The sequence below is a fragment of the Branchiostoma floridae genome, chromosome 10 (genome assembly GCF_000003815.2).
Source record: "Branchiostoma floridae strain S238N-H82 chromosome 10, Bfl_VNyyK, whole genome shotgun sequence".
Classification (NCBI taxonomy): domain Eukaryota; kingdom Metazoa; phylum Chordata; class Leptocardii; order Amphioxiformes; family Branchiostomatidae; genus Branchiostoma; species Branchiostoma floridae.
The window spans coordinates 18,701,432-18,714,826 of NC_049988.1; the positions used below are offsets into that span (position 1 = coordinate 18,701,432).

Here is a 13,395-nt window from a genome sequence, read left to right on the forward strand (position 1 = left end):
CCTTACCAATAATTGTGGTGCCGTTCTGACGTTGGGGACAGTTTGGAACTGATTGAGAAGAAATCTCCCCAAGCAGATGGGTCCTTCTGGCTGATGGAAGATCGATCATTTTCTTTTGGGGTGGCAACATTTTACATTCTTGCAGAATTGCTGCCTAACTAAGCAATTTTGCTTTATCAAAACCATTTTACTCAGTTTTTATAAATAAATGAATAAGACTCTCACTGGTAAAGGCTTAAAACCATTGGTCGATGATCTCTAGTCTAGCTCTACCAGATGCGTGGCTTCAGCCTATTAATTTTTTTGTGGTTTTGTTCTATTTCTAAAGTTGCCTTAGTGACAAAAATTCATCATCATCAAGTTTGTACAAAGGAGGTGGAAATGAAGACCTGGAAATTTGGCATCCTTACATTTCAGCTTTCTGATACAAAAATATTAGGCATTATTTCTTATATCCCACATATATGTACCAGTAATTCACTTTCTGCATGTAACATAATCTTTTTCAATTTTTTCATTGGACTGGGAATCATAAAATCCCACCATCACTTAAACAAACAATTTCCTATGCCCAATATCAGCAATTATCATAATCTATCATAATTAGCAGGGGCTTTAAAACCACAGTACCATCTGTCAATTATGTAACCTTTTCCAACTTAACCCTACGACACTGATCATAAAAGCGCAATGCAACATCCTAAAACAATCACTTTCGCAGATTGGAACTGTCAATTTTCTAGTCTAGCCACTGTGAGTGTAACAGACACAGCCAATAAAATTTCCTAGCGAATCTCTAACGCTCAGGTAATACGGAAACTAGATACTACAGCTCTTTGCATATAAATTGGATTGCTGTGGAATTGAGCAGGAAATTGGGAAATGGTCCTGTGTATATTTTATCTGAGATAAAAATCAAACCCAGCACGTGTGGGTTTGAAACTCTTCAGTGTTGCCCCTCCCCTCTTGTACGTAACCGCCGATTCCGAGAAAATCGGTTCGCGCCGGGTTGAATCATGTGCTTCCATATATAAACGCAACCCTATCTAAAAGCGACGTCCCTCATACCTCTAATCCTATTTTCGCTGCGGTTTCATGCGAAAATGGGACAGCACATTAAAGGAACATTTTAGATGCTCACCGTTTGTCCAAGCATGAGACCCATTCGGCCACCATTTTCGCGCGCTCTCTTCCTCCTCCTCTCTCTCTCCCCGTCCGTTCCAGGCACCTCCGGCGGGACGATGTGACCGCTAGCCCCGCCCGTGCCGCTGACTGTGTACGATACGACCGGTGGGTGTGACTCACGAGGATTTACCTGCGGCGTTTTCCGCGTTTTGAGCCGCCGGCTGGATTTCAGGACGGTTTCCCGACCACCGGCTACCTACAGGCGTCTGCAGTTGCTGGGTGGCAGATGGCGAAGTGACATCACTACCCAGGGACAAACCGTTAATGCTCTCAAGGGATGCCCCATGCTGGAAGATCTTCTTCTAAGTCAACCCCACCCAAAAGAAGCCAATGTACACACTTCTGCAGCTGTCTATACACAATCAAATAAGTGAGACAAAATATAAGCTATCTTGATTTCAGTACGCTGCATTTGCGAGCGTTTATGTATGATATAAGACCCCATCGAGAGGTATAATGAACTAGCCCTAGAACTGTCTGGTCCCAACCAATCGTTCTTGTGGACTTCCACTTTCAAATTAAGGTTTGGCGGGCTTTTTTCTAAAGTAAAATTTACCTTCTATTAAAATCGACAGATATTTTCGTGAAAGATAAGTCTAACCATTAGATTATGTTGGTTTATGATGTTGGAATGGAAGAAATCTGGTTAAGGGAGGAGAATTCCTTAGGAGAAAGTAAGAGGAAAGTGACGTCCTCCTTGAAGAGGCTGCGACCCACTTCCTTTCACTCTTTAGTATTGTAAAGATCAGCCAATCAGCGTGAGGCTCACATACAAACAGCGTAAATAGAACGGGAGTTTTTATTGGTCAAGAAATCGATGGCACCTGTCAGCCAATCAGAGCGCAGTATCTATGGGCCGACCATCCAAAATGGCCGCCGACTTGGTCATCGGCAACGTAGTGCCGTGAAAAACATCGCATATGCTGGCGTTGTGCCGTCTAGAAGGAGCTCTTTAGACATGCAAGGGAAAATGGTAAGTATCATTGACCTTCTTGCGAATTTTTGGGGTGTTTGGATCCCGATTTTGAGCCACAGCGAGGGAAATAGGGCGAGTGCCACTACCCGTTTCCGTACTTGCCCCTTGTGACATATCACCAGATTTTGATTTTTCTCAGGTCGCCTGTGTGCCCTGCTTGCGTTTGACAGCCGAAAGGAACAATCTAACAGCCAAACGAACTGTTTTTCTTGTCAATATCCAGCATTATCTAACCACACTGCTGTTTATATTGCTCAAATTGCCTAGCTTTAATGGAAGAGGGTGGTTTTATATTTTGAGTGTAGAAAATGTTCATGTAGCATGACCGTACAAGGTCGGGGGAGGGTCACTTGGTAATTATCTTTGTAGATTATATTTCAGTGTTATGTCTCTGGTGCCATTTATACATGACTGCCGCCGTATGTCTACAAGGGTTATGTTACTATTCACTGTATCACTGCTTCGTAAAATAGAATACCGAACGAACAAGGTATAACTCGATAATTAGAATCTTGAAAGTGATGAGAAAATTTTATTATTAGCATTCAGTTTAGCAGACTTAAGAGAAATGAAACTGCTCGTAGTACAATTCTATTTTCAATGTCTAGAATTTCATTCAGATGTCAAGTACTGTTCACATAAGAGTATGTTTGGGTTATTTTGGCCAGACAATGTTTACATATTCTATTACACAAAAGTATGCAGATAGAAATATCACATGACAGGAAATACCACTGTTTGAATGAATGACATAATTATTCAAAAGACTTATGGACAATGAATTAAGCCCTCTCACAGAGATCAGGACGCATCTGCGCCGACAGGAATTCTAGGTAATATGTCAAAGGTAAAGGCCCACAAAAAAGAAAACAAAACTGTTATGGACGTTGCTATGCAAATGGAAACAATGGTCGAGACAAGGACTGTTTTCTTTTCGTGTACCTTTACCTTTGACATATTACCTAGAATTCCTGTTGCCGCACATGCGTTCTGATATCTGTGAAAGGGCTCATACGAAACTGAATGTAATTTTGTTTTTAGATCTGTCTCTGTAAGATATCTGATGATCAGCTACCATGAACAGAAAACTGCCTCAAATTTGTCAATTATTTACAGTTGTATGTAAACCTTACTCTGAGGTCATGAATTTGAATGATTTTATGCTTCGACTGTACAACATAGCTGCATGAGTTATAGAAATAGGATGTTTCATTTGCCCATTCTGAGCTACACTGAAATGCATGTTCATGGTATCATGAGTGCACAGTGGAAAGGTTACAAAGAAAATGCAAAAAGAAAACCACCACTAGTACATAAATTTCAGTAACGCTGAAAAAGAGTGATGTATGTCACTTGAAATGTCCGGAAGTAGATATCCATTTTTTTCTCCAGTTGTAGGGAATGAATTGTATTTGAATATTGTTTACCTGGATGTCTAACCTTCATAAATGTAAAACCATCACTGTTACATATTTTAGACTCTATTTCAAGGATTACAGTCACTTCCTGTATCTTGTTTTCAGATCCATTATAAGTGTGTGTACTTTTCTTTCAGGGGGACAGTTCATTATCGACCGTTGCTTGGGGAGGGTTGGCGCTGGCGCTGTTTGTGGGCACGTTCGGGCCCTTCGGCGGAGTCTTCCTGTTTCTGTATCTGGTTTGCTTCCTTGTTGGGTGAGTACAGAAAAATGCAATTCTTTCTAGTTCTAGGTGACACCAGTAACCTATTTTATTTCTTGGTTCTCTGAATCTGACATTTTTGTGGCATAAATTCAGCAAATGGTACAGGGGACTGGGAGAAAAATGCCTATATTCACTAGAGTCAGACTGCTTTTCCATCAGACTCTCTTGTTGACCTTCTTTTTTGGGTGAGTACAAATCATACATTCTTTCTAGTCTTAGGCCACACCAGTGCCTTTTTAATTATGGTTCCCTGAATGTGGCATTTTTGCACCAAAGATTCAGTAAATGGTAAACAGGACTGGGAGAAAAAAAACTGATTCAGAGTTAAACTTAATGCACTGTGTGAATCAGGAACTATCACCTCAGAGTCAGACTATATTTTCATGTTGACTTTCCATTTCAGTGTTACAATTATTAATCTTAGAATCAACAAATTAAATTGGTGTGAGCTTAATGGGGACTGGTTCATCTTATAGAAAATTTTTGGGTTTCTAAAATACAATAAAGAAATTTCTATGAAACAGGTGTAATAGTAACAAACTGATCCCACTTTGTGTTGTTCATTATGATTGTTGTACTGTTTATGACATATTAAAAGTCCATTCATTTCTTGGTATCATAATGTTGATATTTGACTGTTGGTAAATGATTACCGTTCAAGTGTTTTGTTCAGCCCACTGAATAAAAATCTTGAAAAAGAAATTTTTATGTTTATGTATGGCCTTCAAGTTCAAACTCGATTAACCAAAAATCATGCTTGTTGTATTCTTGAACTGTTTAACCTTTAAATGCTAGAAGAGGTACGTTTTCAATTTTTACAATTCAAAAGTACAAAGAAATGATTTATGATAGACAGTAGTAGTTATTTGTTGAGCAAATGTACACGGACTTCCAACGTGTAACATTTACATAACATGGGACGTACACTTAAACCACTAACCTAGATGGCAAATATATGATCCACCTGAGTCGATGTCTATTTCCTTATTTGGTGAAAGGTGAAAACAGGGGCCCTTTTGTCGTGTGCGCACAACTTACCTGTGACGCATGCAGGCACATGTATGTGCTTACACAACTGTGCAATAATACCATAAGTCTCACCCGTCTTTATGCCATGAAAGGCACCAAAAGAAATAAAGCCATGACAAAGGTGCTAGTGTAATTTTCAAAGGATATAATATGCTACTTATGCATAGAAGGATGGTGTCATATTTCAGACTAGGTACTCCATACATTGCAGTGACTTTTTAGAATGCACAAGTGACCTATATACTAGTTATATATGGAAATCCTGTTGGGTATTATAAACCCTTAAGCTGTATCTAAGTTATGGTTTAAGTTTTATTTTCAAGAAAGCAATGAAAGCATTTGGCAGTAAATAATGTAATATAATACATTGGTATTTGTTATTTTAACAAACCTGAGGTTAGCCATTACCTCACAGTTTTTGTGTGATAGTTTCAAAATGTTGTGACAATTTTGCAGACTTATTTTCAGGGTTACTATTAAGAAATAGAAGGTATTTCAAGTCCTGCATATCATAATTATTTGCAATGAAAAAATTATTATTGATTTGAAACAAATATGATTTAATTATGATCACATCTTTATCAAGATAAAGAGCTGAAAATTGTTGATGATAGAATTACAGTCTAATCTGTACATGTACGGAATGCTTTGTAAGGAAAGATGTACTGATCATTGGGTTATGTATGTATTCAATCACAATATGGATGAAAAATACATTAGCAAATTCATCAATTTATATGTTATAATTGAGGCTGAATTGGTGTCTGAACATTACAACAAGTTAAAATGAAACAAGAAGAAAGATAATAATAGTAGTTAAAAGAACATAAAAATCAGTGTTAGCATTTCTACAAATGGTTTATACCAGCATAAAAATCAACATGCGATTTATAGAATTTGCATAAGAATTAACGACAATGATTCCTTGAGTAATCACATTTTTTTACTCCTTATTAATATCATCAAACAGGCTAACAATATACAATATAGGTATCTTTTCAAGTTTGACTTGAGATCTAGAGAAACTGAACTGAACTAAAGAGAAACAATGACTACATTTACACTTTATATGATGGCTGTTGACTGTGTGGGTTGCAGTTTGGTGTTACCTGTGTTGTTGACAGACCAACAAAAAGCAGGAAGCTGTGTGTGTGTGTGTGTGTACATGTTGCTTTCTTCTGCCAGGTCGTTTGTTTATACTAATACATGTACATGCAGCTCCTGTTACAAATGTGGCAATTTTTGCATGAAAATAATTTTGTTAGAAATGTGGCTTTTTCTGCCTGAACTCTCTTTTTTTTTTTACAAATGTCAGAAGAGATTTTTTCATGAACATTTTTTTGTTACAAATGTGGGGACTTTGGCATGAAGAGGTTTTTGTATGCTTGATTGTTGAAAGAATTTTGGGTTATGTGAAGCTAAAGTTGTACCTAAAAGTAAATATGTTATTTTCAAAACTAGGCTAATAACTGACTGAGGAGTTTAAAGAAAGTGGAAGCAAAATGATTTGGTCTTGTCATGCTTAGAGTCATGTTAAAAGTTATGATAAATGAGCTTCCTTTTTAGTACATGTAGGATTCTCTAATTAATAGAATTTAATTGGCTCATTTCTCAAAGAAAAGACCACATTTTGTCATTAACGTCTGCTACTTTTAGCCCCCAGTGTGATATTACCGTAGCATGAAAAATGTTGGAACTTAACGTTAATTGAGGGTCTGCCATAATGATTAAATCAAAGCTTAAATCAGGATAAAAGACTTAACATACTTAATTTGAAGTTCAGGGTTGTCTGTCTCTGTCTGCCTGTTTCTCTGTCTGTCTGTCTGTCTGTGTGCATATCTATGTTTCTTTGTATGTGTGTGTGTGTGTGTGTGTGTGTGTGTGTGTGTATGCTTGTGTGAGTGTGTGTGTGTATGTGTCTGTTTCTGTCTGTGTGTGTGTGTGTGCGTGTGTGTGAGTCTCTGTATGTTTGTGTTTCTGTCTGTGTATGTGTCTGCCTGTGTGTGTCTCTGTATGTGCATGTGTGTATCGAAGTGTCTGTGCGTGTTTGTGTGTGTGTGTATGTGCTGTGTGTCTGTGTCTGTCTTTGTGCCTGTGTCTGTGTGTTTTTGTGTGCATATATGTGTATATGTCTATGATACCGAATATACAGAGCTCCATGAAAATATTTAGAGTCACAAATCAGTAAGGTAATAGGGGTGTGAAGTCTGCCATCTCTGATTGCCTTGTTTGTTTTGCTCCAGGGCCTTTGTGATACTGTACAGGAGAGGGAAGGAGGAGTCGACTGTAGAGTTGCAGCAGAGCTCATCTGACAGACTGGAGAGGACCAGTGATGGAATACCAAAGGTACCAGACTTGCTGTAGTTCTAGCAGCTTATGATATATGTAGTATTTCTGTAATACCCACTTGTGAGTGCACGCAGATGCAGACCTAAAGCACAGAGGGCAAGCCTTTTCAACAACAGCAAAGAAACTCCAAGAGCTAAGGAAGCGTACAGGATCTAAAGCACAGTGGAGAAAGATGAAAAAATACAAAATGCATGTACAGGACTCTTCAAAGACTGTAGAGGCACAACACAGTGAATGATGATGATGACTGACAGAGCCCAATACACATCACTGAAAGATCCCTCTCCTGAAACCCACAGCTCTGAGTTAGTCTCTAGCTATACGTTTGTGAAATTTATGATGCTATTAAACTAAACCAGAAATTACATAGCACAAAGCTGTGTGTGGGTCTAAATCATCAGTTACATTTCTAAAAGATATGAACAAATGTCATGTAACATCTGTCTTCAGAAATGTACAGTCCTAAGTCAAAACCAGGAAATACATTTTGTGAAATTTATGATACTATAAAACCAAATTACATAACACAAAGCTATGTGAGGGTCCAAATCCTCATGATCATTTACAGGAAGATCAGAACAAGTGTCAGTGTAAATTCCACTTCTGACTCCCACAGCCTTGACTGAAGCTCATCAGATTGTACATTTGCGTAATTTATGATGCTATAAAGCCAAATCACATATCACAAAGCTGTGTGTGGGTCCAAATCCTCATGATCATTTACAGAAAGATCGGAACAAACGTCAGTGTAAATACCACTATAGAATTCCACAGCTTTAATGCTATACCCCCCCCCCCCCAAAAAAAAAATCACATAGCTGTATGTGGGTCCAAATCCTGCACAGTCCTGAATCATGTTCAGGTACAGTATTTACATTTGTCAAATTTAGGATGCTTTAGTCTTTTTTAAAGCTAACATAGAAATCAGATAGCATAAAGCTGTGTATGTGTGGATTCAGATCCTCACAAACAAATGTCTGTAAAATTCCACTTTGCTGCATGATGCAGTCAAACTCACTTGTACATTTGTGTAATTTATGATGCTATAATGCCAAATCACATAATGCTGTTTGTGGACCAGACGTTAAACCGGAGAGTCAGTCAGTCAGTCAATCCTTAGTTGCAGAAAAATCCAACGAACATCAGAATCAGTGTAAAATCCCTCTTTTTATCTGATTCCCCCAGCCCTAAGTCAAAGTCAGTTTGCACATTTGTTTAATTTATGACACTATAAAACTAAACCAGGGATTCGCCTGATGCTTTCCTGTATAGCTAATGCTCAGATATTGCATTCTACTGTAAATGCAGAAATGTTTGCGGTGGTTTTATGTTGTTTTTCACGGTGAACATCTTTCCAGTATAGTATGCAGACTGCCGTCTATGGTGCTACCGCAAACTTGAAACCACAGTGAAAACTCCATTTTCCTGCCACCATGTTGTATTTGTTAGAAACGAAATACTTTTCATGATTAATACATTTTCTGTTGTTACAATGTTGATACCATTACTGTACATTATGTACAGCCTTGAATGAAAACTCAGTATACATTTAGTAAAATTTATGATGCTATTAACACCAAATCAAAGCTCATACGACATAAAGCTGTGTGTGTATCCAAATCCTTGCTAACAGAAAGAGCTGAGCAAATGTCAGTGTAAAATCCCGAGGTATGTCCAGAAAAGGGGTAATTGTACAAAGTTAGTATGTACGAACTTGTACGAACTTGTACATGTACGAAGTTAAAGGTAGATATAGACCGTAATCGGTAAACTTCGGAAGTTTTAAGTGACGTCATCTAACTTTGTACAGGTAGGCAGGGTTGGTGTACGATGTACGATGTACGATGTACGAACTTAAAAAATCTAACTTAGTACATAGGGGAATGGTTGATGTACGATGTACGAACTTAAAAAATCTAACTTAGTACAGAGGGGAATGGTTGATGTACGATGTACGAACTTAAAAAATCTAACTTAGTACATAGGGGAATGGTTGATGTACGATGTACGAACTTAAAAAATCTAACTTAGTACATAGGGGAATGGTTGATGTACGATGTACGAACTTAAAAAATCTAACTTAGTACAGAGGGGCAGGGTTGATGTACGATGTACGAACTTAAAAAATCTAACTTAGTACAGAGGGGCAGGGTTGATGTACGATGTACGATGTACGAACTTAAAAAATCTAACTTAGTACAGAGGGGCAGGGTTGATGTACGACGTACGATGTACGAACTTAAAAAATCTAACTTAGTACAGAGGGGCAGGGTTGATGTACGATGTACGAACTTAAAAAATCTAACTTAGTACAGAGGGGCAGGGTTGATGTACGATGTACGATGTACGAACTTAAAAAAATCTAACTTAGTACAGAGGGGCAGGGTTGGTGTACGATGTACGATGTACGAAGTTAAAAAAATCTAACTTAGTACATAGGGGCAGGGTTGGTGTACGATGTACGATGTACGAAGTTAAAAAAATCTAACTTAGTACAGAGGGGCAGGGTTGGTGTACGATGTACGAACTTATAAAATCTAACTTAGTACAGAGGGGCAGGGTTGATGTACGTACACACTGTTCGAGAAGAGAAAAAACTGGAGAGAGCAGGACTGCTGACCTTGTAAATTATCAAAAATAAATGTTCAACAAAAGATAAATGCAATACATGTTGCATTTTTATTATTTTCAGACAAAACATCGTTATTCTACATGTTTCACATTTACCATGTGCGACAGGTGAAAGTAGAATAAAATGCTGCGTACAGAGTTAGCATAACCCACAGCATAATCAAAATATCTTAACTTCGTACATCATACATCGTACATTAGGTCCGCCCCATGTACGAACTTAGCATAACCCACAAAATAGAAAAATCTTAACTTCGAACATCGTACATCGTACATTAGGTCCGCCCCATGTACGAACTTAGCAAAACCCACAAAGTAGAAAACATATTAACTTCGAACATCGTACATCGTACATTAGGTCCGCCCCATGTACGAACTTAGCGTAGCTACGTCACAGATAATTGTCGACGTTTCCCGAACTTTGCCGACAGCGGTTGTCGGAAGTTGTCGGAAGCTAGAAGTTGTCGGAAATTACGTGTGACGTAGGCTGATCCAAACTTCGTACATTTCACCCATTTCTGGACATGTATGAAAATCCCCTCTCTGAAACCCACGGCCCCACTATCAGTATGTTATGGCCTGATGGTACTCCAATATGTTCCACCAGTAAGATATCTCAGGGCTTGAAAGCCTGAAATAGGAGCTGTGCATCTAATAGTTGACTGTGGTTGCACAGATACATTTGTTTAGGGTTTTTGTGTGTAAAGGTACTGTTGTACACTGGTTTGTGGCTTGTTCTTGACATTAAGTGTTAAAAAAAAAAAGGATTAAGACTTTTGTTGTACTTGTTCAAAATCTAAGCCATAGAATTTCAAATTTAAGCTCTGAAGATCAGTAAAGTTTGTACAATGTAGTTTACTGACATTTTACTTTGTTTTACGATGCACCCAAAATGGGGTAGTATCTGATATTGAAGGCCTTTCACTGTCACCTTAACTATTTAAACAATAACATCCACCTAGGTTACTGTTACTGAAATTCTTTTTATGGAATAGATGCACTTTGTTTCTCTATGTATAATGTACGATGGTGCCTTTACATTTATGTAACCCTACATAGATATCTTGCTGCGCCTGTGCAAAGTCAGTTTACGCATTTGGTGTATTTATGACGCTATAAAACTAAACCAGAAATCACATAACATAAAGCTGCGTATTTGTCTGCACCCACAGTAAAAAATTAGGTGCCCATATACTGCTCAAATTTTGGGGACAGAAAAATGCAGAAATCAGTGCTCAATATACCCACTTGCAAATGCAAGCAAATTTCACTTGGCGCAACTTGATTTTTAACATAGATAGCACAGTGGGCAAGCTGAAATTTTGCAGTTGGAACACCTATGTGCATAAGCTTTTGTATTTATTTCTTGACAAGATAAAACATAATAAAAAGTAACATGTACCTGGGCAACCTGGCTGAAAAAAGTATTTCGAGCACTGAAAAATGCACCCAGCATTACGAGCCTTGTAAGTTGTAAGTTGTGTATTCCGCCGGCATCCCTCCTTCACATTGGCTGTGACTGGGGCCATCATTCTGATGGGTAACAGGCCGGCTCGGATTTTGGGGACAGAAAAGTGCATTCGATATATATGCGCCCAGTGTTTTGAGCTTTGTAAATGTGAATTCCATCGGCATCCCTCCTTCACATTGGCTGTGACTGATGCCATCATTCTGATGGGTAACAGGCAGCGGCTTAGGTCTGTGGTAGGATGGGGGATTTATCTTCCTGTTCTGTCTCATCACGGGCCTCGGTTTGATTGGTTAAGGTGTTAAACAGAATCAACACCAGTGTTCATTTTGTGTAACACCTGGCTGGCTGGAATCTATGTGTTACAGCGTCATCACCAACATGGAATGGGGCCTTCTGATTGGTCCGCGGCACCTGGCAATATGATAATGTACAATAGTGCCTTTACATTACTAGTACATAATCCCACACAAAAATCTTGCTACGTCGGTGCACCCGGTGTTTCGAGCCTTGTAAATGTGTATTCCGCCGGCATCCCTTCTTCACATTGGCTGTGACTGGTGCCATCATTCTGATGGGTAACAGGCCGAGGCTCATGTCTATGGTAGGATGGGGGATTTATCTTCCTGTTCTGTCCCATTACCAGCGTCGGTTTTGATTGGTTAAGGTGTTAAACAGAATCAACACCTGTGTTGATTTTAAACAGAATCAACGTGTGTGTTGATTTTGTGTAACACGTGGCTGGTCACAATCTATGTGTTAAACAGCATCATAACCAACATGGAATACTGGCCTTCTGATTGGTTTGCGGCACCTGGCTATATGATAATGTACAATAGTGCAAATTTACATTACATAATCCCACACAAAAATCTTGTTACATCTGTGCACCCGGTGTTTCAAGCCTCGCAAATGTGTATTCTGTCGGCATCCCTCTTTCACATTGGCCGTGACTGGTTCCATCATTCTGATGGGTAACAGGCCGCGGCTCATGTCTGTGGTGGGATGGGGGATTTATCATTCTGTTCTGTCCCATTACGGGCGTCGGCCGTTACAATGTTTCAGGAAATCTTCTACCGCAACGTCCTGTAATGCGTTTTTTCATGAAAGTCTGGGCAAGAACAATTTGATTTGATGGTTTCCAGTTTCTAAAGAGAATTATTTCATGTTGCTGACTCTTTTTCATTTGAACTGTTTCACTACCAAAAATGTATTTATCTTCCTGTTCTGTCCCATTACGAGTGTCGGCCGTTACAATGTTTAAGGATATTGTCTGCCCACAACATGCTGTAATGATTTTTTTCAAAGCAGTCTGGGCAGCAACAGTTTGATTTTTAGGTTCTCAGTATCAAAATATGATTTTGCATCTTGGTAGTTCTAATAACTTAAACCTTTTGTGATGTATTCTGCCTTTAACTTCCAAAAATGCCTTTTTTGACTGTCTGGAGTGAGGGCCACACTGATTTAATTTGTTAGGTATGGATTTTAAAAATGTTATTGCTAAACTAGGATATAATTTAACATGACAAACATGACAACCTTGTTGTATTACTATCAATAACATAGCTTATGGAGGAGGTACAGGATACAACTTAGGCAACTGTACATGTATGCGTAATATGGTTAAGGCAATGAAGTCTGCCATCTCTGATTGTGTTGTTTGTTGTGTCCCTACAGCTTGTGGAAGAGGCACAGAAGATAAGGCAGTACAAAACAGACAAGAGGCTGACAGGATCCAGTACCATCGATGAGCCACTCAGAGAGGTTGGTAGTGTGTCTGTTTTTTTGTGTCTGTCTGTCTGTGTGTGTGTTTGTGTGTGTGTGTGTGTGTGGTTTGTTGAAAGTTTGAATCACAGCTGTTGTTGTTAACCCAACATAGAAAGTATCCCAATCCATAGGACAGAATGTTAAGCTGTGATCCACCATTCAAAGTCTCATTGTGCTGATCAATAAGAGCTGGTACAATAAACCTGTAGATATTGTACATAGTGTCTGTCTTCTCTGTCAGGACCAGTGGAAGACGAGATCTTTAGTAAGTTAGACTGGTTTGAGATCATCAGTAAATAATTTCATC

The 13,395-nt window shown here is 38.7% G+C and overlaps 1 protein-coding gene across 1 annotated transcript in view; it reads left to right on the top strand.

The window, feature by feature from the left end:
- The first annotated feature begins 1,982 nt into the window (after positions 1-1,982).
- The window catches only part of LOC118425040 (sorting nexin-13-like), a 40,688-nt gene continuing 29,275 nt past the window's right edge, over positions 1,983-13,395 (top strand). Inside the window, exons 1-4 of the mRNA XM_035833855.1 lie at positions 1,983-2,158; positions 3,717-3,835; positions 7,117-7,219; positions 12,999-13,085. Of these exons, the coding sequence (XP_035689748.1) occupies positions 2,003-2,158; positions 3,717-3,835; positions 7,117-7,219; positions 12,999-13,085 (465 nt within the window). The 5' untranslated portion in view covers positions 1,983-2,002. The remainder of the gene's footprint in view (positions 2,159-3,716; positions 3,836-7,116; positions 7,220-12,998; positions 13,086-13,395) is intronic.